This window comes from Manis javanica, chromosome 14 (assembly GCF_040802235.1).
Source record: "Manis javanica isolate MJ-LG chromosome 14, MJ_LKY, whole genome shotgun sequence".
Classification (NCBI taxonomy): domain Eukaryota; kingdom Metazoa; phylum Chordata; class Mammalia; order Pholidota; family Manidae; genus Manis; species Manis javanica.
In genome coordinates, this window is record NC_133169.1 from 13,924,451 (window position 1) to 13,950,621 (window position 26,171).

The following is a 26,171-nucleotide window of genomic DNA, read 5'->3' on the forward strand; positions in this document are numbered from 1 at the left end:
ATTAGTTATTCAGTGAGAAAAATAATTTTCCATATCAGATCTTTTTAAGGCTAATTCCTTGACTGCCTATATACCTGGTCCTCATTTAACTCACTAGCAGACAGGAAATCCAGAGCAGGTCCCTAATAACGGGGATCTTTAAGACACTGCTGTGCTGGACAGAAGGATGTTCCCAAAGGTCTTGGTCACACGACACATTTTAATGAAAATTCGTAGATAATTCATTTATGCTTAAAACATGGTTATGTAGACATAACTACTTTCCTCCCCCCAATCCAAATTTTATTAAGATATAATTGACATATAACACTGTATTACTTTAAGGTGTACAATGTAATGACTTGATGTATGTATATATTGCAAAATCATCACCACACTGTTTGGTTCACATCCATCATTTCACAGTTAAAATATTTTTCCTTGTGGTGAGAAAACTTTTAAGATCTACTCACTTAGCAACTTTCACATATATGTGCAGTCACCATGCTGTGTATTACATCCCCAGAACTTATTTATTTTAAAACTGCAAGTTGGCACCTTTTGACTACCTTCACCCATTTCATCCACCCCTACTCCCCACCTCTGGCAATGACCAATGTATTCCCTGTTTCTCTAAGTTTGGTATTTTTAGATTCCATATCAGTGAGATCATATGACATTTGTCTTTCTCTGTCTGACTTATTTCACTTAGCATAATGCCTTCAAGGTCCACCCATGTTGTTGCAAATGACAGGATTTCTTTCCTTCTTTGTCCCCCTTCTGGGTATATACCCAAAGAAAACGAAATTCTTTCTTGAAAGATATCTGCACCCTCATGTTTACTGCAGCATTACTTACAACAGCCAAGACTTGGAAGCCACCTAAATGTCCATCGGTAGATGAATAAATGGATAAAGAAGATGTTGTGTATATATATGTATATATACACACATGCAATGGAGTGTTATGCAGTCCTACTTATTTCATATAACCACTTTGAGCGATAGTAATTTACATACCTTGTCCAACTACTTTAAATGTAAGTAGGCCCATTAAAAATTTTAAAAATAATAACAATGCCTGTCACAAAGTCTTTATTGATTATTCATCAATAAAGGGAAAAAATAGGGAAGGGCGCACATCTGGAGGAAAAAAAGGGAAAAAACAAAGTGGCAAATCCCTGCCACATGATGCCACCCAGTGTTAAGGTCCTTCCTGTTCCTCCTCTCATGCTCTCAAAGAGTGTGGTGGAGAAGCCTAGGCAACAGTCAGGTACTCGCATCTGCAGAAGTAAAATTTTGTTGTTGGCAGAACTTCCCAGATTGGAAGGTGAACACATAAAAATCTTCAAAGCATATACCAAACTACTTAAGGACAACTATGCAGTACGAAAGTCCGCCCACACCTATGAGGCTTTAATCCAGCCCATTTACTCACTTCTACAGCTGGACCACTCAAACACAGCACCCAAGGGAGACATACAGAAGTGGCAGCTCAGCTCGTGTTTAAAAATTAGTCTTTAAACACGTTTAAAATGAATCTGTAACAAGTTCCACCCCTCTACATACACATATCAGCACAAACAAAGGAATCTGTCTTTTTATCAACATACTCCTTTTTAATGGGAGCTCTTTGGATGTTTGCTATTATGATGATGAATGAGATTGAGCAAAGAAGAAAAACCAACAAACATAAGCTAGACAGAAATGCTTCTGGTTTTTCAAATGAACTAAAATTGAGTCCTTAGTGATGTTCTCAAATTTAAGATTACAGTGTTAAGAGTTTGACAATAATACCTAATGGAATGAGACTGATACATAGTAGAATCTCAGTAAGTGAAAGTTCAGTTCTGGAAGAGTAAGAGCTAATCATGCCATGAGGAATCAGAACAGAGGCAAAAGAACAGGAGCAACCCAGGCAGAGAAGCTGGCAGCTGTACAGCAGCGCACGGACAACAAGGGCAGGCCCGGCTGGGGAACAGCCAGTTCAGCATGACTGCGGAGCCAGCGGAAGATGGGCTGTAGAGCAAGGGCAGGAGGAAAATTCATAGGGACCAAGGCAGAAGGTTTCTTTCGACCATGCAAGGGGTTATCTCTGAGCAGTGTGATTTAGAAAAGTCTCTCCAGCTAGTGTGTGGAGAGCAGATTGGAGCAGGGTTCAAGGCTGGAGGCAGAAAAACCACTAAAAGGCTACAGCTAGAATACAGCAGAAAGGGATGCCAGTCTGAATTAAAGGTAGGCACTGGCCATAGAAAAAGAAGGCATTTTCAATATTTTGCTGATAAAATTCAATAAAACTTCATGATTAGATATGGGGGACAGATGAAGGGGCTCGGAGAATGAGGAAGCCCAGAGCTTAGGTTTAGACAACTCAGCAGATGTTGAAGTTGTTTCCTGAGAAACCAAGCTCAGAAAGGAGACTGGATGGGGAAGGATGGGGCTCAGTTTTTGATAAGCTGAGTCTGAGGTGCTATGGGATATCTAAATAGGTATGTTCTGCAAGCACTCTGATACTTCTTTCTAAAGCTCAAAAGAAATCTGGTCTAGGCACAGAGATTCAGTCAGCTATTAGATGATGACAGAAGTTGTGAGAGTGGGTGGGATTCTCCAGGAATAATGAACAGAGTAAGAATTCAGGCCCAGGACAGAGCCTCGAGGAATAACAGCATTTAAGAGTTACCAAAAAAATAACCCAAAAAGTAAATGGAGGAGGAAAATCTGTGTAGTGTGATATGGAAGGCAAGGCAAAAGTTGTAAACAGAGGAAGTAGTGATGTCCTGTCAAATAAGGTAATAGAAAAGTAACCTATTGCATTTAGCAGTGAAGACAGGTGACGTTACTGAGGGCAGTTTCAGTGAAGAGGTGGTGCGGGGAGCCCAAAGGTGATGCACGGAGGTAAAGGGACAGGCAAGAAATCGGTGACTCTAAGTGGAAATACTTTCTAAGTCTGGTCAGAGAGGGAGGAGCAAGAAGGACTGCTAAAAAGGAACTGCAGGGTTGAAGGATGCCCTTTTTTCTTTTTTTTAAAATTGGAGCTACTGAAGCATGTACAAAGGCGGGGGGAAGGAGTCCACAGGGAGGAGAGTCAGCTGGCACAGAAGAGCGCGCTCGGCTGAAGGAGTGAGGTGCTGGCAAGGCACCCGGGGGCTGAATCCAGCACAGGGAGGGACGGGTGAATCCTGGGCAAGAGAAGACACTTCTCCACCGAGACAGGGGAAGCGGGGAGACAGGTGGGGTCCAGATTGTAATATTATGGGTATGGTAGCTAGAAATGAAGAGCTCTTTCATGGTTATTGGTTTCTATTTTCTCAGTGGACTAGAAGACAAGCATATTTGCCTGGAATGTTTTCTCCTAGTTTTTCCACTGAAGTTTCCCCTGTTCTTACAATGTCCACACAAAATCTGGGTGCCTCTGCTACTCTCTTCCATGGTACTCTGGTCTCTGCCTACAATTTAATCCAACTTGCCATTATGTAAATATATCATGTTTACCTGTTAATTATCTGTCTCCACTATCAGACCACAAACCCAAAGAATGACCCATGTCTGATTTGTTCAGTATTGTAATCAAGCCCCTAAATGTACTCAGCATTTAAATGCTCAACACATACTTGTAGACTGAGTAACATCTCTTCTCTGCATTATGCATCTGTTCTCCTGTTTGGAACTCTGTTTATATCCTATTGCTACTGTTATCACACTCTACCTTTTAGTACATCTAGTTGTGTATAGGTCCATCTCTTCCACTATATTTAAAGTCCTTGAGGATAAAGACTGTGCCCTGCACTATCTTTCTCAGCACAAATGCTTGTTGCTTTGGAACAGGGCAGTGTTTTAAAATAAGGCTGCTGCAGAAGCCCTGGGTAAGATAAAAAACAGAGAAGAGATTAGCAACAAGACAGTTTGGAAGCTATTAAAATGCTCAGGAGATAGATAACGGACGACTAACTGGACAGGAGGAAATGGAAGAAAGAAGAGCTGTGGAGCTATGATCTCTGCCACTTGTTGACAAACCTGTTTTGGGAATGAGGGAAAGGACAGACTCCACGAAGGTTCCAAGGATTTTAACTCAGGTTCCTGGCAGAATAGGACATCCATGTATTAAGTAAGAAATATAGGAGCAGTACTGGATTTAATAATTGGAAGATAAGCATTAAAAGCAAAACTAAGATAACCCAAATTTTCTGGTGTTTCTCAATGAAAGTACACTTATCTGGTATTAATCTCATAATCATTAAGCATCTACCTATATCAAAGAAAAATACATATGTGGACCAAACCGTTAGGTGACTTGCCATTTATTTGGGGAGATAAGATTTACTCATGAAACCTGAAAATATTACAATACACAGTAGAATTAACTATTCAAAACTGTGTTATTAGCAGTGAGTATTAATTAGGACCAAAAAGGGAAACTTGCAGTGTGGACCTGAGTTTTCAGGGAAGGAATCATAAGGAGGTAGGTTGCGAACCGACTCTTGAAATACGAGTGGTATTTGGTTTGGTGGAAAAGTCAAGGCAGAGGGATGTGAGGGGAGAATAATAAGGAAGGTCTCTCCTTTGACTCGGAACAAAGGTCATATATGCAATGAAAGCATGGGAGGTAAAGATGATGTACTTAGACTTGATTTAATACAATGGTGAAATGCTGTATTTTATTAACAAGGAAGGTAAGAAACATTTTAAAACCAGCACGGCAAAAGGAACAATCTGAGGACACACAGGAGCACCGACCCTGCTGGCCCTCACACGGCACATCTGGTGAGGGGCTGGTCCAGCGCAAGTGGGAAAGTCACAGTGATAGGAAAAGACAATCGACAGCAGCGAAAGAACACAGGTTTGCTTCCTATCTTATTATTCTCGTCAGTGGGAGATGCCAAGAGTCCACTTCGCAAAGTCTGTCTCATTAAAATGGATGCATTTCAAAGCAAAATAAAAAACCTGAGGAAAAGTTTACTTTGGTGAAAGGAATGGAAGGTACGTATGGGAAGGAATGTCTGCTTAAGGGAACTTACGGGGAAATGAACTATTAATTCTAAATCCAAAGGTCTTTTCCAAGAATAAGGCATAGAAAGCAACAGAGCATGGATGTCTGAGAAAAGATGTGGAATACCTGCCCTTAGTTGTGGGAATCTCATGCCTCCTACAAAAGCCTCCCACTGGAACCACAGTTAACATTTCAGCCAAGGGAGAAACATTCTCAGGAAATGGAGGTGCTGGGTGGCAGGAGGGCATTCATGTAACCCTAGCTGGGTGGTTTCAGGCAGGGTGTAAATCACTAGGCCAACAAGCAAACCAGCTGAACAGACTAATCCATTTCAGATTTCAGATACCTCAAAATGAGAAACAAGAAGTCAAATAAGATCCCAAACTTAGCAAGAGAGATTAGCAACAAGACTAACCCAGCCATCACTGCCAAAGAACATGAATGACTACTTGATGAGAAATTCTAGCAAATAATTGACTCATATGAATTGTAAAGAATTTAAAAAATTAACAGTGGAAATATATACCCTACACTTAGGTACACATTAAAAATTTATGGACTTTAGGATGGCCAGATGGAAATAGTTTTTCTTAGATGGCTTCAACCTTTATAAACGTACAGCATATACTTCTGGATCTGCACTTAGAAATCTTTTTTTTTAAAGGTTATTATTATTTTTTGTTTTACTGTCACTTGCACAGGGGCAAGGACAACGAAGATTTTAAAGATTATCTTAGCAACTGAAAAATGTGTTAGAGTAAAAATAAATACTCTTTGAGGATTACCAAAGATGATAGAGAAAGGACAATAAGGAGAGGCTTTGTTTTAAGCTCCTATTTTGCATTACCATGAAAGGCGGCACAATCCATCCTGGCTCAGGACTAGAAAAACGAAAGAAGATATACATAGATGGGATAGCAGAAAAGTTTTTTAATTTCTATCTAATAAAAACATTTAGACACACCAATATTCCAATAAATAGGAAAAATATCCCTTAGTGTACAACATAAAACACAAACCTTCTTAAAATCATGTGTGATAGTACCCCCCCATTAATGAAGTTAGCAAGCATTGACAGCATTCACATATATAGCCTGAAAAAATTATATAACCATTTAGATCTAGAAACAACTATAGTCAAGCAGTAGAATGTGAGACTAATTCCATTAATTTTATTTTCATGGGGTGTAAAATAAGAGACATAACTTACAAGGCTTTAAGAATAATTTAATAAAGCATGTATATTTAAGAAAGTATCTTATCGATACTTTATTATTGTTGAGAAGCAACAGGAAGCTATGTAAGTTGACATATTATTGAAAATCAATACGAAGGTATGTAAGTTAAACCAGAAGTTTAGTAAGACAATAAGCAGTCACATAAGATTCTCTAAGTCAAAGTTCAATATTAACAAATTATATAGAAAAGAAAGACTAGCATTAATTCTAATCAGTAACTTATGATACTCTAGTAACACCAAAAGAAAAATACACAAAGTTTCATTGTTTTAAACACGGGAAATATTTCATATTAAAATGTACAGAGCTGATACAAATCTGTAAACCTTATTAACCAGACACCTTCAGACAAGCAGTTCAGAAACACATAGAGGTTATACATAAAGAAGCATAGATAGCCTAGTTATTAAAGCTATTGAGCATTATCTCTAATGAAATAAATAACAAGTTCAAGCAAGCATGACAAAATATATTACTACCATAAGGGCATCAAATACTAGAAGTTATTGTACCTAATACTGGATCAAGCTGTGAAGAACAGTGCCTTCAGATGCACACACAACCTTTTGGTGATCATATGTATTATAAGACCTACCAGATTATTTATATCCTCTGACCTACTAATTATACTCTGGAGAATTTATCTAAGCATATATCCCAAAGAGGAAAAAATACATCACATTATTTTTGGTAAAAACAATGAAGACAACTCAAATTGGCAACAAGCAGGAAATAATCCAAGAACAATAACACTACTATTAACAAGGAAGGAGCTCCCTCTCAGAATAAAGCAAAAGTACATGCCAAACACTTTTAATTTAAAAAAAAAGAAATTCCACATGACATGAGAACATTACTACTGTGTAAAAATTTTTATTTACACTCTAAAACTTTTGCATAGTGATACTTGCAATATTACAATATTTTCAATACAGACACATGGTTCCATGGCTGAAAAGCTTAGTTTTTCCAGACTATATTCAAATACATCAAGCTGAACTTCTGATGATCAAATGTTTTAGTAATAATAATTTGGCTTTTAAATTCAACTCAGAGAATTTTAATAATTTAATCCTTCACATTTTAATGCTAAGGATGAAAGACAAATATTTGGCTACTATAAGTTAATCACATTTAAGACACTAAGTACATCTTATCAATTGTCCATAGAGTTCACAAAATCTACTCCAAAATAATGTCTGTCTGTTCTTTTTTGCTCTGCTCACTAGAAGAGCTGACGCCTCAAGTCTGTACTCTTTATTGTGACATTCAGGTAAACCAGGCTCCTCTAATAAAAGTGGGTCATAAAGCAGGATTAAAAGAGAATTCTGTTGCAATAAAATTTTAGAACTGATAAGAGAGCTGACAACTTTAACATATTAGCTATTTCACATAATTTCCTGTGAATAATGGTTGAAAGTAAGTTTAGAAAAGCAGTAATATGGAAGTAAGCTTCTCTAAAACACAATTAACATATCCTGTTACCCCCCAAAACACAAAAATTATAGGAAGGAATGAATCACATTTAAACAATTCAGTAAAAAAAAAAAAAACAAATCTGGTAACTAATTATAAAGCATTTAAAATAATTTCCCAGTGGAAGTCACCATCCCTTAACTTCCATCAAAGCATACTGTATCTTTTAGTGAAAAATATTTGTGGAAATAAAATTACAAAGCCCAAACTAACCTCAGAGCCCTGTACATAGGGATGGCTCACTATAAGGCTGCTTCCTAACCAGCATGGAGTCCGTGCCAGAAAGTCCCATTGCTACACTAAAAAAGTACAGTTTAAATGAGGTTAATGCTCTGAATTTTCTACCCTATCTATTAAGGCAAATAAACAAAGACAAAAATGTACTAGTGAGCAATACATGCTGAATCTCTAAAATTATCTTAGTATAGACTAGAATTTCATTCTTAAAAACAGAGGGGAAAAATACTTAAGAAATAAGTTCTAATTGCAATGGCAGAAGGAAAAAGGGTTAAACATTGTGGTTATATGAACCTTTGATGCTGTTTGGCTCTAACAAACTTACTACATTTCTAAAAGTATTATAAGTAACCTCACACATGGAATGTATGTAGGCAACAACAGTGGGTTAGGAAATGAAATAGCCATTTCTGATATGTTCTACTTTAATTGTAAATTTTCTGACATTGAGAGGTTTCCATTAAATTTTTTAATGTCAGATACTAATTTCACATGAAGCCACTAAGTATTCACTGGACTAGAATTTTCACTATCTTCTTTTATCCTTGAAATATTTGCACTTACTAAATACAAGTTTTCTCTATTGGATCAAGCAATTGCTAACAGAGGCTAGGTTTTCTGCCTTTTCCAACTAAAGGTCAATTTTATCCTTATTTTTATGTTGTTTTAATACTTCAGTGCATGATAAAGAAACAACAGTCTATAAAGAAACCTACTGTCACAACTATTGAGTAGTGAGAGAATCATGCCACTTTCTCTAGCTCTAAACAAAAGGTAAATTAAATGATTTGGCAATTTTCCTAAAAAGTAATAACAGGGAAAAAATTATTTAAAATGCTCTTCAGTTCCTGGAATATTTTATTGTTAAACTTTACATTTGAAGTACAAAAAATTACTTACTTCCAAGCTGCCTCTCTTTATTGGGTTCAGCACTAACAATTTCTTCAGCAGATTTTCACAGTCAGTGGACATATAGAAAGGAATACGGTACTTTCCTCGTAAGACACGCTCCCGCAGTTCCTTTAAGGCATAAAACAGCACAGAGAGGTTCTAGCCATGGCAATCAGACAACACAAAGAAAAAAAAGGCATCCAGATTGGCAAGGAAGAAGTTAAAACTGTCCCTGTTTCCAGATGACATGATGTTGTACATAAAAAAAACTCTATAAAGAATCCACTCCAAAACTACTAAATCTAATATCTGAATTCAGCAAAGTTGCAGAATACAAAATTAATACACAGAAATCTGTTGCATTTCTATACACTAACGATGAACTAGCAGAAAGAGAAAGCAGGAAAACAATTTCATTCATAATTGCATCAAAAACAATAAAATACCTAGGAATAAACCAAACCAAGGTAGCGAAAGAAATATCCTCTGAAAACTATAAGACACTCATGAGAAAAATTAAAGAAGATACCAATAAATAGAAACACATCCCATGCTCATGGATAGGAAGAATTAATATTCTCGAAATGGCCATCCTGCCAAAGCAATCTACAGATTCAATGCAATCCCTATCTTCAATGAACAGTATTCTTCAATGAACTACAGCAAATAGTTCTAAAATTCATATGGAACTACAAAAGACTCCGAATAGCCAAAGCAATCCTTAGAAGGAAGAATAAAGTGGGGGGATTATGCTCTCTGACTTCAAGCTCTACTACAAAGCCACAGTAATCAAGATAATTTGGTATTAGCACAATAACAGACCCATAGACCAGTGGAACAGACTAGAGAGCCCAGATATTAACCCAAGCATATATGGTCAATTAATATATGATAAAGGAGCCATGGATATACAATGGGGAAATGACAGCCTCTTCAACAACTGGTGTTGGAAAAACTGGACAGCTACATGCAAGAGAATGAAACTGGATTATTGTCTAATCCCATACACAAAAATAAACTCAAAATGGATCAAAGACCTGAATGTAAGTCATGAAAGGATAAAACTCTTAGAAGAAAGCATAGGCAAAAATCTCTTGATTATAAATATGAGCAACTTTTTCCTGAATGCATCTCCTCAGGGAAGGGTAACAAAATCAGAAATGAACAAATGGGACTACATCATGCAAAAAAGCTTCTGTACAGCAAAGGACACTATCTGCAGAACAAAAAGGCATCCTACAGTGTGTGAGAATATATTTGACATATCTGACAAGGGGTTAACATCCAAAATATATAAAGAACTCATATGCCTCAACACCCAAAAAGCAAATAACCTATTAAAAAAATGGGCGGAGGATATGAACAGACAATTCTGCAAAGAAGAAATTCAGATGGCAAACAGGCATATGAAAAGATGCTCCACATTGCTAATTATCAGAGAAATGCAAATTAAAACTACAATGAGATATCACCTCACACCAGTTAGGATGGTCAACACAGAAAACAATAGGAACAACAAATGCTGGTGAGGATGCGGAGAAAGAGGAACCCTCCTACATTGCTGGTGGAATTGTAAATTAGTTCAACCATTGTGGAAAAGAATAGGAACAATAAATGTTGGTGAACATGCAGAGAAAGGGGAACCCTCCTACATTGCTGGTGGGATTGTAAACTAGTTCAACCATGTGAAAAGCAGTATGGAGGTTCCTCAAAAAACTGAAAATAGAAATACCATTTGACCCAGGAATTCCACTCCTAGGAATTTACCCTAAGAATGTAGGAGCCCAGTTTGAAAAAGACATATGCACCCCTATGTTTATTGCAGCACTATTTACAATAGCCAAGAACTGGAAGCAACCTAAGTGTCCATCAGTAGATGAATGGATAAAGAAGATGTGGTAAATATACACAATGGAATATTATTTAGCCATAAGAAGAAAGCAAATCCTACCATTTGCAACAACATGGATGGAGCTAGAGGGTATTATGCTCAGTGAAATAAGCCAGGCAGAGAAATACAAATACTAAATGATTTCACTCATCTGCAGAGTATAAGAACAAAGGAAAAACTGAAGGAACAAAACAGCAGCAGACTCACAGAACCCAAGAATGGACTAACAGTTACCAAAGGGAAAGGGACTGGGGGAGGTGGGTGGGAAAGGAGGGAGAAAGGGAATAAGGGGCATAACGATTAGCACACATAATGTAGCTGGGAGAGGACATGGGAAAGGCAGTATATACAGAGAAGACAAGTAGTGATTCTATAGCATCTTACTATGCTGATGGACAGTGACTGTAATGGGGTATGTGGGGGGAACTTGATAATGGGGAGAATCTGGTAATCACAATGTTGCTCATGTAATTGTTTATTAATGATACCAAAATTAAAAAAAAAACACTCAGAGCTGGCTTTTGAAATTATCATGCTTGGGGATAAAACATTACAATCAAATTTATCCGATACCTTTAAATTCTGGCCATCAAAAGGCAACGAGCCACTGACTAATGTGTAGAGAATGACGCCAAGACTCCACACATCCACCTCAGGCCCATCGTACTTCTTCCCTTGGAAAAGCTCGGGAGCAGCATAGGGTGGACTTCCACAAAACGTGTCCAATTTGTTCCCAACCGTAAATTCATTACTAAAACCAAAGTCAGCAATTTTAATATTCATATCAGCATCAAGGAGAAGGTTTTCTGCCTAAGAGGAATACAATAAGAAGCACAAAGTAAAAAGCCTGTATAAAATAAAATACTTATTATAATTGTTTCAGATCCTAAACATCTATTTCTTGACTCTCATTTTTAAATATAGTATCACATCTAGAAGCATGGTGTGGTACTTCAATACATAACTATTCAGAATTACATCTAAATAAGACTGAATTTTAGTACAAAAGGAAAGCTCTCATTTATATGAATATCTGCAACAGTTTAAGAAAGGTTATTTAAAACCCACTTTCTTCCATAGGTTATTTTAAACCCATTTTTTTCTTCAAGGTAAGAAACATCCTGGAACTGTACCTTAATATAACCTATTGTAAAGAACGTAAGTCAGCCTAACACTAATCCATCTAGGGCTTAAATAACCAACAAGTTTACCCCAAAGGGCTCTATTTGAATAGAGTATCATTGGTTAATTCAAAGCTCATGATATACCTAAAATAACTGCCAGCCAGGGGTTCCGTGGCTCCTGAATCCAACTCTGTCCTCTCTCAATGTTTCCTCAACAAAGTTCTGTTAGTTTTGTAAAACAATACAAGAAAGCCTCCATTAGAACTTGTCCATTTTAAGCTTCCTTTTGCTATTCTAAAACTAGTTCTTCTGAAGGCATATTTTGGTAGAGAGCAGTGATTTCCTCCCATGTTTTGAGGTGCTGGTTTTCCAGATTCCTAAATCAGAATCACTCAGAGAAAACATTTTTAATGTGCCTTTTATAAATGCAAGCAATTCAATAAAGGATTTTTGTACATGTTTGCTTTAATCTCTATAACTTATAGACTAACAATTATAGGTTACTTTGTAGATGTTTTATCAAGTTACACAATGGAGTAAAAGTTGACTGAAGTGAAAATCAGAGTCCTCTGTATCCCTAGAGGGTTCAGCAGTCGTCAGAGTCAGGCACCCCGCCCATCACACAGCGCGTCCCTCCCCTGCCCCCTTCTTTTTTCTTTTTTTTAGGGTATGCTACCTTAGGCTTTGTTTTGGGAAATGGAGACAGATCTAGCACTCAGAAATATGTGACAATAATGTGATGTTATCTATGGCATAAATATTATAAAAGCACATAAATGGAGGAGAGTTATATTAAATTATAACATTGATGGGCTGTGTGACAAAGCCAAAGTTATTTTGATGTTCTGATGTAAGGGCCTGGTCATCGTAAACCTCTGAGCCATCTCTAAGCAAGCTGGACTTCTCTCAGTCTCCTGGAGGATGTCTGGATGGATACCAGAGCACCAAGGCCACCTCAGAAAGATGGAGGGCATTCTAAGGTCTCCTTCCAGAAGCACATGGGCAACTTCCTCCACAGGACTGGAGGGAAAACACAGCGTGTTAAATATCATTTGCAGATACTTTTCATATAAGATTATAGATAGGGAGTCAAACATACAGGCAGAGGAATAGTCCTCTTCTTTCCCTTTCTTTGTGGAAGTGTTCTCCTAAAAGAGCTGAGGGAGAAAACTAAGGAACAGAAAAATTGGGAGAAGAAGAAAATCTGTAAGCTCAGAAAAATGGAGCCAAAATGTAGTTAGACTTCCAACAGCTGTTTAAGACAGTATTTTCAAATATAAAACAAACTAGTGCTAGTAATTGACAGAGGCAATGGGAAAAGAAGTAAAGAGAAAAACAGACTCATAAGTAAGGAAAGGTACAAGTGAAATTTGGAAGGAGAGAGAAAAAGGAAAAAGAAGACAAACATTTTCACCCAGGGACTTTCTACCTTCATTAAAACCTATTTGGCCACAACCATTTCTTTTGTTCTTTTTTAAAATAAAAACTATGTATTTAAGGCCAACATGATGATTTCATGTACATGTACACAGTGGAATGATTACAGCAGCCAAACTAATTCACAAATCATCTCCTTACAGAGTTACCATCTTTGTGTGTGTGACAAGAACATCCGATATCTACTCTCTTGGCAAATTTCCAGTATTCAATATGGTATTATTAACTTTTTGAATATGACACCAAAAGCTCAGGCAATCAAAGCAAAAATAAACAAGTGAGACTTCATTCAAACTGAAATCTTCTATACAGCAAAGGACACCAACAACAAAATGAAAAGGCAATCCATGGACTGAGAGAAAATGTTTGTAAACTATATCTGATAGAGTGTTAATATCCAAAATATACAGGGAACTCAAACAACTCAATAGCAAAAAAAAACCCCAAACAACCCAATTAAAAAATGGGCAAAGCGCCTCAACAGGCATTTTTCCAAAGACATACAAATGGTCAACAGGTACATGAAAAAGTGCTCCACATCACTAATCATCAAGGAAACGTACATCAAAACCACAGTGAAATGCCACTTTCCACCTGTTGGGATGGCTGTTACCAAAAACATAAAAGATAAGAGAATGTTGGTGAGGATGTAGAAAAAAGGGAATCTTGTACACTGCTGGTGGAACTATAAACTGGTACAGCCTCTATGGAGAAGAGTAAGGAGGTTTCTCAAAAAACTAAAAATAGAACTACCAACATGACCCAGCAATCCCTTTTCTGGGTATATACGCAATGGAAATGAAATCAGTAGGTAGAAGAGATAGATATCTCTGCTCCCATGTTCGCTGCGACAAACATTTGACTATCACACATTTCTTATCCCAAAATATAGTTGTTTATACAAATCACATATATGCATTTGATGTTTGTAAGACCATTTAAAAACTTCCCTTATTTCTTTGAGCTTTAGTGTAAAGAATGAGCACTGGCTCTCATATCAGACAAACCTGGATTTGTACCCTGACCTTGTTCCTGACTGAGTGGGGTCTCAGGCATTTTTACATTAAATCAGTTGGGGACAAAGTTCTACATTTATCTATCAAAACAAGCTTACTAATGGTGGATCAAATCCTGGAGCCTTTAATGCTAGATAACTTCCCATTCATATTTTCTTCATTTTCTCAGTGAAAATATTGCCTTTCACAAAGTTGCTGTGAGGATTAAATGGAACTGATTTCCTTAAGTAGTGCCTGGCACAATTAAGCAACCAAAAAGATAGCTCTAATATAAAATATATGCTAATAATTAAGAATTTCTTGTTATAAATTCAGCGGCTTACCTTAAGATCACGGTGAACAATGCACTTTTGATGACAATACTGTACAGCTGATACAATCTGAAATAAATATTTGAATAAAAGATTCAAAATTATTTTATGGGAAAAACATTGCAATTTTGTCCCAATTATTACTTCCAATTTAGATAAATTATAACTTGGATTTCAAAGTAATATTTAATAATTTTACTGTTCCTTTAGTTTGGAAGTGATTAAAGTTTAAGTAACTGACACTTTTATTCTTAAATGCAGAAAATGTAAACAAATATTACTCTCTTGCTAAAATATTCTAAAATATTTCTTTGTCAGAAACCCTGAATATTTTTACATGTTGTTATATTTCTCTGTTTATATGATTAAATATGTATAATTTGTTGTTTTGGTCAGAGAGTTTAACCCAGATTTGGAATAAGAGCTTTGGTACACATGAATCAATATTCAAAGACAGTTGTTTCAAGTTCAAGAAGCAAAATTCTATTTTAGGAATTATCATCAAACATGTTCAAGGCATGCTTTTTTAGTAAGGCCAATTTACTAAGAACTTACAAGGGACTATTTAGCAATATCCTATATTTGTCTGTTAATATATAAAGAAATGGGGCAGCTTCTGACCCTTAAAAAGAAAAACCCAATTGTAAAAAGAAAAGGGGGAATACTGAAATTCAAACTGGTCATTAACTTAGCAGGGAAAAGTATTCTTATTCAATATCTGTAATTGGATTTTATATGCAGTCATAATTTTTAAACATTACATAGGGCTCTTTGGGGACAAGGGCTACTAAACAGGGGGGAACTCAACAGTAAGAGCCAAAGATACAAATGAAAAATGGGTTCTAAACAATTCTATGATAGTCATTTACTACATGAAATACAGAAATTGAGAGAATCTGATAGCAGTCAAGAAATTATATTTAATGTATAGGATGATGACCATTTTAATGCATAGCAGAACACTGAATTCTATAGGTTCAGTTAAATGTAACTACAGAACAAGTGTTGAATATTGGTTAGGCACTTAAAAATGAGACAGAAAAGCCATTTTTTTAGAGTCTACAGATGATCTGAAGTATGACCATGCTGAGAAATATGGGTTTATAAAAAGAACTTCAAAATAGAAATGAAATGGGAAGTTCAGGATTATAAAATTAATCTAATGTACACTAAAATGGTTGAAAGACAAATTCAAACAAAATCAACACACAAGTAATATGAAATTCAATTAAATTAATCTTGATTCAAGTTTATTGAGTACCTGCTATGTGCAAGAAAATGTGCTGGTTGCTAGGGAAATATAAAAATGAGCACTACAGTTTGAGCAGGAGGAGAGCACATGTATATAACATGCATATGCGTGACTATGAAGGCGGGATCACAGAGGTAAAGGTATGAAGAAGTGAGGGAATCATATAAAATAATTTCAGTTGGTTAGATTATAAAATAATTTCATCTACTTCCTGGAGTAGACGGTATTTGATCTTTGAAGGATGGCAGTATTTTAAAATGTAGAGATTTGGTGATGGGGAGGTAAGAGTAATGTGGTGAAAGGCACTGATGTTGAGGCAACACAGTGCATCAGAAAAGCAGGTGGGAACATGGTAATAGTGGGGTTAGACCTTGACAGACAGGTAAAAGTCTCTGAATTTCAAATTAAGCAGGTACTACACACTCACTAAATGTTTTTGAGCAGAACAATTGTGAATGATTACAATCAGTTTCAAGTATGAGTTACCAAAAAACAATAAAATGTTAACAATGAATGGTGGTAGTATTAGTTTTCTTAAGTAATACATTTCAAAAGTCTAATATCCATCCAATTTTCACTACAATATATTCACTAGCCAAGAAACATAAATATTTATATGTAAATACTAATACATTTTCCCAAACATACTATATGGGCTATTGTATATTCATACTATAAGGCTAATTTTTCTATCATGGATGACAGAAATTTGCTGATAATGGTATTATCTTTTTCAAGTCATTCCATCTGGATAACAGCTAAGAAGGCATGTTACAGATAATGATTTGGTTACCAAGCATGCATTTCACATTAGAAAGAATGATCTCTATGAAAGCAGTTTCATAAGAACTTCCAGAATAAAAATCTCAGCCTTAAAGTCTTAAGAATGGAAAGGTGATTAAAGAGAATGCTCTGTATTAAGAATTCATTCTCCCCAAACTATAGCCTCTGACTTCTAACAGAGAAACATGCTGCTTTATAATATTACCATATTTATTCAGGAGGGTACAACTTTTGTCATTGAAGAGCAGCTCTGGCTTCTGACTCACTTGCAAGAAGCCCCACCCACAAGCCCAAGTTTTACTGCATTGTTTTACAGTCCGACTCTATCTCAGAATATTCTGTACCTCCGTAAATAGGATGTAGGAACTTTCCCTCTGATCCTTCTGTTATGGATCTTGAAAACATGATTTACAATTAGCCCTATACTTAGCCTAAAACCAAACAGGTCAGTGTTTTGCTGTGAGGTGCAAATGGGGATGCTTTGACCTTACTTATGAGGGGGTCAGAATTCCTAAGCTTTAAGTAATAGCTTTGATATTGGAAGAGTTGAATCAAAACTATGTTTTTCTCCCAACCCCTCAAAACTGCAGGAATGCAGTGGCATTGTATGGTCAATGGCATTAACATGGTCTTAAAACTAACCTAGGTCTTTGCAGTTTTCTAATTGTAGAGCCAAGGACATATCCATGTAATCCTTGCTAATATAGAACATTCCTTCACTGTGAAAAAAACTTAAAGTAATTTCATGACACAGCAAACAAAATTAAATGTCCATTTATTAATTCCTTAAGAGTTTTAGTTAAATATTTAAAGAAATATTAGTTCCTCAAAAACAAATTTTAAAAAAATACAATCTTTTGTCCAGTAATCACAAAATAATGTGTGTGTGTATGTGTGTGTGTGTGTGTATTTCTGGTTTTTTAAAATGTGAGTCAGTTATCTTTTTAATTTGAGGGGAAGACACAGATCGTAAATACATTGCATATTTATAATAAACAATTATAAAGGAAATATTGCCTATTGTTTTACATTTTAAATAGCATTTATTTGATACCCAACCTATGTAACATGAAGAATAAGAGGCAGATTTCAAAATAATTCAGACTTTGTTTAAAAAAAAAATCAACGTAATTTTTTCTGGATCTTTATGAAAATACTGTGTCCAAGCATCCTATCCTGCTCTCACCCCTCAGTAAAGATGAGCAAACTCTTTAAAATAGCAGGCATTTTCACCTTCTCTTACTCCATTTGGTACCTGGTCCAATTTTCTACACACAGTAAATTTTCCAAAAATAAATAAAACCAGATGACTAAAAAGCCCAAGAGTGAGTAGTAATAGCCTTTACAATACACATTAAGATTACAGTGAAAATATTTAATGCCAACTGGAATTTTCGTGCTGGTCAGTTACTGACTAAAACTGCTGTGACTGATATTGAGAGAACAATGATACTCAAAGTGATGATGACAGCTTTATTTAAGGTCAGCCTGGATTTCCATCCTGGGATGGGAAAAAATTTCGCAGTGTGGGGCTGGACACCAGGTTCTCACTGCTGCTGCCTCATTAGCAGTTGTCTTTGGATTTCAGCTATTTTAAGATGAATACCTCTAGGGAATCTCTCCTAAATAAAGGAGCTATGCATGTCTTTGCTATAAAGCATTTCCCAAATTGTGTTCCAAAAAGTAATGATTTTGTGTAACATTAATAACAAGAGGTATCACAAAACAAATTCATTCTGTGATTAATTTGGAGAATGCTATGTCGAATAAAGGCTGGACAGGTTTTTTTCATTCCTCTCCTTCAGGACTTCTTCGGTGGTTTATACGTCAACATACACAACAACTCTCTCAGAGGAAGACATTGTATCAGTACTCAGTGTCTCCTAAACTTACTGATTACAGGATCCCTTTGACTGTAGAATCAGTATTCATGCTTCCAAAGAGGTACTGAACTACTTTAAAATGAAATTATTTTAAATTCACTGAAGTAAAGTTTGGGAAATATTAAGCTGTTTGCTGAAACTTTACTTCAGTAAATTTTGCAAACAATTAACAATTTATTAATTTGTCATTTCTACAGTAATTTATAAAGTAAGCCAACTTCTATCACTTCACTCCTAAAAATTAAAAATACTAGATGAACTTAAATTACTTTTTACTATATTATCACTTTTTTAATGAGTCATATTCAAGTTGAACTTGAAATATAAATATCTTATCATAACCTTCTGTCACATTTGTAAGGTTCCTTGCCTACTTGACCTAATAAAATTGACCAGTCTTTAAACATCTATAAAAATGAGTTCTAACACCAAAGACATCTTTAATTATAAAAGAAAACACAATAACTGCTTTAAACAGTATACATATATACTGTACACATTAAGCTAATAATATTTGGTAATTAATGGATAAAGGATTAAATACTTCTTTTCTATCTTAGTCTGGTCTATATTTCTAAGACTATCAAAGAGTTAATGAGTCTCAAGTATAAACATTTCACTATTTATGATCACCTAAAAATAACCATTTGCAACTATTTTAAATTTAAATTTAGGAAGAACAGATACCTTTTTCAGCTTTCCAGTCTTAAAAAGAATAAGGAAGCAGGAAGTTTTCTTTTTAAAATATCATTTATTCTGAAGTACAGTTTATGACATCATCCACTGTATATCACTAAAAATATCAGCAAAACAAAGTTGAAAACTACTTTCCATACCTGCCTAAACTTTGCACGGGCCTCTTTTTCTTTCATTCTTCCATGGGCAACTAAGTAATCAAAAACTTCACCTGAATCAGAAAGGTAAAGCAGGCAGTAAAATAAACAGAGACTTTTAAGTTAACAATATATGCAATGTCAAATTTTGCCTTGTTTTTTAAAGAAGCTTTTGGGCAACAATTTTAGATTGTTTTATGTAAATAAAAATTATTATATCAATAGAAAAAAAAGGAAAAAAATCATAATGAATTATCTATAGCAGCTTATGATATACCAAAACTCTAAAAAATTAGTCAAAAAACATAACCAAGAAAACTTGCTTTCTGCTTTCAAGTCTTACATGAAAATACAGTCAACTCTTTATTATCCATTCTAATAAGAGGAAGCCACAGCATAGGCAGTCAAAATTTACATCTGGCTTTGTATTTGGGGCTGATATTTTAAACAAAATAACAAAAGTCATATTATGTTGGATCTCTCTCTTTTAAAATCTATTCATCACTCAGTCTTGGTCAAACTCCATCTCATGGCTTCCATCCAGGTTTTCTTCCTTTTCCTTCCTATACTCTGATTATGCTTAGTCTCACTATGCTCATTTCTCTATTTTGGCACTTTATTTATTATATAGAATTAAAGCATCCTTGTGTGTATCTCCTAGTACTCAATGAACTGCAAACTACTTGAACACCACCATCATATTCACTACGTCTGTACTTTATTTACATCCCTATCCCCATGACAGAACACAAAGTGGACAGACAATACATACCTGTTGAAGTAAGTTAAAGATAACTAAAAACTTTGGAAGATTGCTACTAGATCCATTACTTTACATGTCTGTAGCTTATTTCATTTTTCTCTTCCCTCTAATTAATTTTAAAAAGTAAATTAATATCCATTAACCTATTAAGATATTTCACTGTAAGGGAGAAACTCATTTTTTGTGTCCTTATAACTTATGCCATATAGATATACATACATGTTGAAAACTTACAAAATGGCTTAAAGAATTCTTGTAAAGTATAGCAAAAAGGTTAAAAACTCTGGGTTTTGAATAAAACCAATTTTGGTATAAACTCTGGTTCAGACCTTAGTAGATGTTGGGAGACCTTAGGAAGATTTCTTAACCTCATTAAGACTCAGTTTCTATCTATTGCCTATCTCAACACGGCTGTTGTGAGGATTAAATCAAAATAAAGCATGTGCTTAATTAATTAGCACAGTAACTGGCAAATAGTAAGCACTCAATAAATTATATATTTGTGTCTAGGTATATAGACAATTACACATATATAGCATCAATCCTAGGATATAAATAAAATATTAAAAATGAAATATGTAAAAATGTATGTCAGATGAAACTAATACATCTAGAATGTCAAGACAGCACATTATATAAAGCATATTCAAGTGATTGAATGGGATGATGAAGACACAGAAATGGATGCTCTAGCTGACGCATCACAGTAGTTAATCCTAGATATGTGAGTTTAAGCTAGGAAAGATAAATGGAAGAGATGAAAAATTTAGACTCTTTAAATTCTGCCTGGAATGCCCATACTCCAGATATTTAAATGACCCAGACCTTTTGTTATAAGTTGGTCATTAATGATTTGCTTCCCCAACTAGAATGTAATCTTTTTGAGGGCTAAGACTTTGTCTTTGCTTAGCCATGTGTTCCCAGCACCTAGAATATTATCTAGCATACAGTAAACATTAAATATTGTTTTCATGAACAGAAGAAAGAATAAACACACTGCTCCAGAGTAGCCCCGAACACCCACTTTAAGAGGCTCTTTTGGACTAAACTTGGTTCAGATCATAAAGGCATTCCCTGCCTACATAATGACTAAAAATCTTTGCTCATTAGTGTACCATAATTAACTGATCTACTCCTGGGAAAGAAGCGGTTGCCTGACTGAACTCTTGCTCATGCTAGATTTCTAGTGTGCATGTCAGATTGAATCCTAAAGTATCTAGAAGTTTCAGAGGGAAAATATTAAGTGTTTACTATAAAAGTTACCTTGGTATCCATAGACTTAAAAGGCAAGAAAATTATTCTAGATTTACTGCCACAGAGCCATGATGATTTTGTTAGAGGTTTACTAACTGGCAAGATCCAAAGATAACCTATCACTAGGAATCAGAATTGAATGAGGAACCACCTAGCTCTGCTGAATTCCAGTACACATCTCTCTACCTACACCCCAGCACCCCTCCTGACTATGCTACAGGGGAAGAGCAGTGATGACCCGATGTGCTATTACCCCAGCCATTGCTCCACTTCATTTACACCAATAGAGAGTTGACTGTACTTACCATTAGTTGTTAAAACAGTATACATATTAACACAGCCTTGTGGTAGCCCTTCATAAAGATAGTACAGTACCCACAGATTTTTAATAGTCTATATAATTTCTCATATCAGAGCATGTCAAGCCTCTTTTTCTAAACTTTAGATCACTAAAAGGAAAAATAGTCTAACTGAGTTGAAAATAACACTCGGGGTTTCAACACTGACAAATTGTTATATAAAACTGAAGGGTAGAAAAATAGAGAAATATTCAATTATGTGGTATTTTTATGTTCATTAATTTTATTACAGATTTACTAAATGCAAATTTATATGGCTATATTAATATATTTTTTAAATCCTATAACATTAATGTCATAGGTTTTCAGGTTAAGTTAAAAAAAACTTACATTGAAATACTTTCAGGATGAAAAAAGCTATGCAAAAACCCAAATCTACTAAAACTTGCAGTCTGCATATAAAACTGAGAAAGCAATTAAAAATGTTTAATATTTGTAGTAAAAAGTTTTAGAAATCTAAGAGACAGAATAAAAATACATAATTTAGATGCATAATTTAAATCCTCTTTATTCTAGTAACATAAAATCTGAATCATCATAAAAATCTATGTACTTTATTAGCTAAAGGGACATAATACTGAATTCAACTCTGAATTTTTCTGATTAGCAAAAAAGTTAGCCTAAGTGGTTTAAATAATTTCAACTGCTATCACTTTTTCAATTGTTTAAATTCTCTAAGCTTTAAAAAATTTCAAGCATTCTTTTACTTATTAAATGTTTTAACTCCATAAATTTTAAACATGTTTGAGAAAGTCCTATGCCTAACAGAATAGTGATTTTGAGCCAATGTAGTTCTCATTTGAGATAAAATGCAGGAAATGAAAACAATTTTCTATAATACAACAGCATTTAAAAATCATTCCTGTTTTTGACACTATGTAGTCAAAATATATATTACATTCTACTACATATGTACCTTACTACTTAACTGTCAATTCAGTCTTCTAACTTACAAAACTGTTATAAACTGAATTTGTTTAAGTTGAAATAGTTCATGGATTAATCTTGAAAAATCTATGTATATTGAAAATCTGTCCTATAAGAACAATCAGTGAAACAAACATCTGGCCTGGAATATGCTTTTACTATAAACTTTTTATTGAATACATTCTGAATTTGAGATTTCCTGCTTATAGCCAAAAGCATCTAATCATAATGATTTAATATTTAGATAAGAAAATCAAAACATTCATAGATAACAATTAGTTGATAATCTAAACAGATTGATAGTTTTGAAAAATGTTCCTAAGTAATTTTTAAATTAGCCCAAAATTCAACTTTTAGATGTAGTAGGGTCAATAGGTCTTGAAAACACTGAATTTTCCTCAAGACATAATTTAAAAACATTTTAAATTAATTAATTAAATTCATTCACAAAGAAAGCATAAATGTTATAATGAAGCTTTAGGTGTTAACAATTCTATATGACTCATCAGATAATTTTGCAATTCCCCTCATTCTTACCCCCACTCGCATATTCCATGACTAAGTAGAGGGTCTTCTCTGTTTCAATAACTTCAAACAATTTTACTGAAAAAAGAAATTAGAGATATAATTCTATAATTGTTAGCACATATTGGATATGCTTGAAGATAATTTAAGGGAACACAAAACCAGGGGAAATTGAGTTTTTACTAAAAATTATTAATTACAATTTGAAATTTAAAAACTCTCAAGGATTATTACTACTATGAGAAAAAACTACTTACCATGAAGTGATTTGGAAACAACTGCTGGGTCAAAAGAGTTAAGTTTCGGGGATTAAAAAATCATTGCTTTTCTAATTAGAATAACAATAACGAAAAGGAAAAATCTTTACACCACAAATAATAACATTAGTATCTCCAATAAATATAAAATTCTTAAATCTTTATTTAAGAATTAATAAAGATTTTTCAAAAGAATTAAAAGAATTACTTTTTTACTTTTTTAATTTAATGACTTTGTATAGTATATATAATCAATAAACTTATTTGTAAATATAGGGGAAAACCAGAATGTAAAGAAATAAATTCACTAAAATTGAAATAAACTATTTTCCTTCAAATTCAAATTTGTTATTTTGCCTGAAACTATGATCAAAAGCAAATGCTATTATCACATTACCTGCAACTGATTTTTTACAAACACCTAAAGGGCATGCAATCTCTAGAGCAATTTAATAAGGAGATTCAAAAAAATATTTGTATGCCTTAACTCCAAGTTGTATATATTATTTTAGTGGAGAGCAGAAGACAGCAAGCTAGTAGAAAACAGCAATTTGTAGCCTTCAATGAACTTCTCTGTAATCTATTTTTACTTAAAGTATCTTTCTCAGGTTCTCAAACTCAGGTAATTACTCTTCTTTTCATATAAAATGTCATTAAGATAGTATATTTTTAAAAAGCCTCAGATGAAGGTCAATATTTTATCATTAATTGTATGTGTACATTTCATACCTATGTTAGGATGATTCAGTATCTTCATTATTCGTACTTCTCGAAACAGCTGTTAAAGAAAAGAGACATATTTCTGTAAAAACATCCATTTGAAGAAATTAACCTGCTTACAAGACACTACAGGATTCTGGTAATGAACTACAAATGAGATTTCTCAGTCTCAACTCTAACTTGGCAAGGCTTGGCTTCCAAGGCAGTTGTTAACTAGATGAACTCAAGTAGGGTGTGTGCGTGTGTGTGTGTGAATATACCATATGCAATAAAAGTTAAATTTTTATTCAATTACTCATTACTAGGAATAAAAGAAAAATACTGCAGAAATGAAACAAAATGATCCTTCACATGGTTTCTATCTAAAAGCAATGTTCTTTTGAGGGGTCTAACTCTAGTCATATCTACTGGTTGATCAGAAACTTTATAAAAGATTAAATGATATAACCTACTTAAAAAATTTGAAAAGGAAACAATTTCCTGTAGCATTTTTATTATAGTCATATTAAAGAATAATGAAAATATATTTGCCACTTTCTATAAAACCAAAATAAAATGAAAAGCACTTGCAACATGAATGTTAAAGAGTATTCAGTCCTTCTATTTTGCTTTTTAAAAAAATTAAGGCCCATTTTTCAAAAACATGATTTGGCTCTTTTTCCTCTATGTTGTCTTTGAAAATGTGTTAAATTCAAAACCAAGCATCTAGTTCACAAAAACAGAAAACCCAACAATTGGTGATATTCCAAAAAGTCTATATTATGACATACATGTTTTATCAGAGTAAAATTGAAAGCTGGTGCTTTCAGAAGTAACATTTCTCCAAGGAATATATACAAATGGCCAAAAAGAACATGGAAAGATGATCAACATCATTAATCACTAGGTAACTGCAAATCAAAACCACCATGTGATATCACTTCAGACTCATTAGGATGCTCACATTTCTTTTTTAAAAAGCAGAAAATAACAAGTGTGGACAAGGATGTGGAGAAAGCATATATACTCCAAAGAACTGAAAGTAGTGACTCATACCTCTATACCCATTATTCAAGAGTTCAGTGTCTGTTGAAGGATGAATGGTAAACAAAATGGTACATACATATAATAGAATATTATTCAGCCTTCAAAAGGAAATTCTGACACAAACTATAATATGAACAAACCTTGAGAACATTATGCTAACAGATATAAACCAGTCACAAAAAGACAAACACTCTAAGACTCCACTTACATAGGAGGTACATAGGAGAGTATAGTCAAATTAATAGAGACAGAGGTAGACTGGTAGTGCCAGGGCCTTGGGGAACAGAGGCATAGGGTTTATTGTTTAATAGGTACAGAGTTCAGTTTGGGAAGATGAAAAATGTTGTGGACATGGAGGTGGTGATGACTGACTACACAACAATGTGAATTTATTTGATGCCACTGAGCTGTATACTTAAAAATGGTTAGAATGGTAGATCTTATGTTATGTATACTTCAACACAATTTAAAATAGATATGTAATGTACTGATATGCCTCAAAAAAAATCACACCAATGGAAAAACCTATTTAAAGCACCTTAATTACAAGGACTTCAGAATCATCTTTTAACAACAAGCTCTCACCAAAATCTGTATATCAGACCCTTCAACAAGACCTCTTGACTCGACTTCCAAAATGTACCTCTCAACTGTTCTGTTCCTTCCTTTCTCTTCCATTTCTTCTGCATTCATTTTTTTTGATGGTGGGAAAATCTGTTAAATTTAGAAGTAACCGAGTGGACATGGCTTAGACAATCCCATTCTATTTATACCCAGAGCATCACAGTCGAGGGCCAAACATGCATCATCTCCTCTCTGCCAGATCTGCTCACATGACCTCTTCAGTGTCACAGGACTTCACACCTGCTTGATCCTGAGGCGGGGGGCCTCATGGAGAACTGGACAGAGGCAGTGGTTCAGCTTGTTCCCTTTGGAAGGGCTTTTCCAAGTTATCAGCACAGTCACAGTAAACTGGCTTATAGGAGGGTGACATGCAGATATT

General features: G+C 34.6%; 1 protein-coding gene across 7 annotated transcripts in view; it reads right to left on the minus strand.

Moving 5' to 3' along the window:
• MARK1 (microtubule affinity regulating kinase 1) overlaps nucleotides 1-26,171 on the minus strand; it is a 120,718-nt gene that overhangs the window by 29,808 nt on the left and 64,739 nt on the right. For all 7 annotated transcript variants that reach the window (XM_037014251.2, XM_073221919.1, XM_073221918.1 and 4 more), the window contains 6 exons: nucleotides 24,152-24,200; nucleotides 23,178-23,243; nucleotides 19,341-19,411; nucleotides 14,599-14,655; nucleotides 11,272-11,508; nucleotides 8,817-8,936 (listed from right to left, as the gene is read on the minus strand). In XM_037014251.2, the coding sequence (XP_036870146.1) occupies nucleotides 8,817-8,936; nucleotides 11,272-11,508; nucleotides 14,599-14,655; nucleotides 19,341-19,411; nucleotides 23,178-23,243; nucleotides 24,152-24,200 (600 nt within the window). The remainder of the gene's footprint in view (nucleotides 1-8,816; nucleotides 8,937-11,271; nucleotides 11,509-14,598; nucleotides 14,656-19,340; nucleotides 19,412-23,177; nucleotides 23,244-24,151; nucleotides 24,201-26,171) is intronic.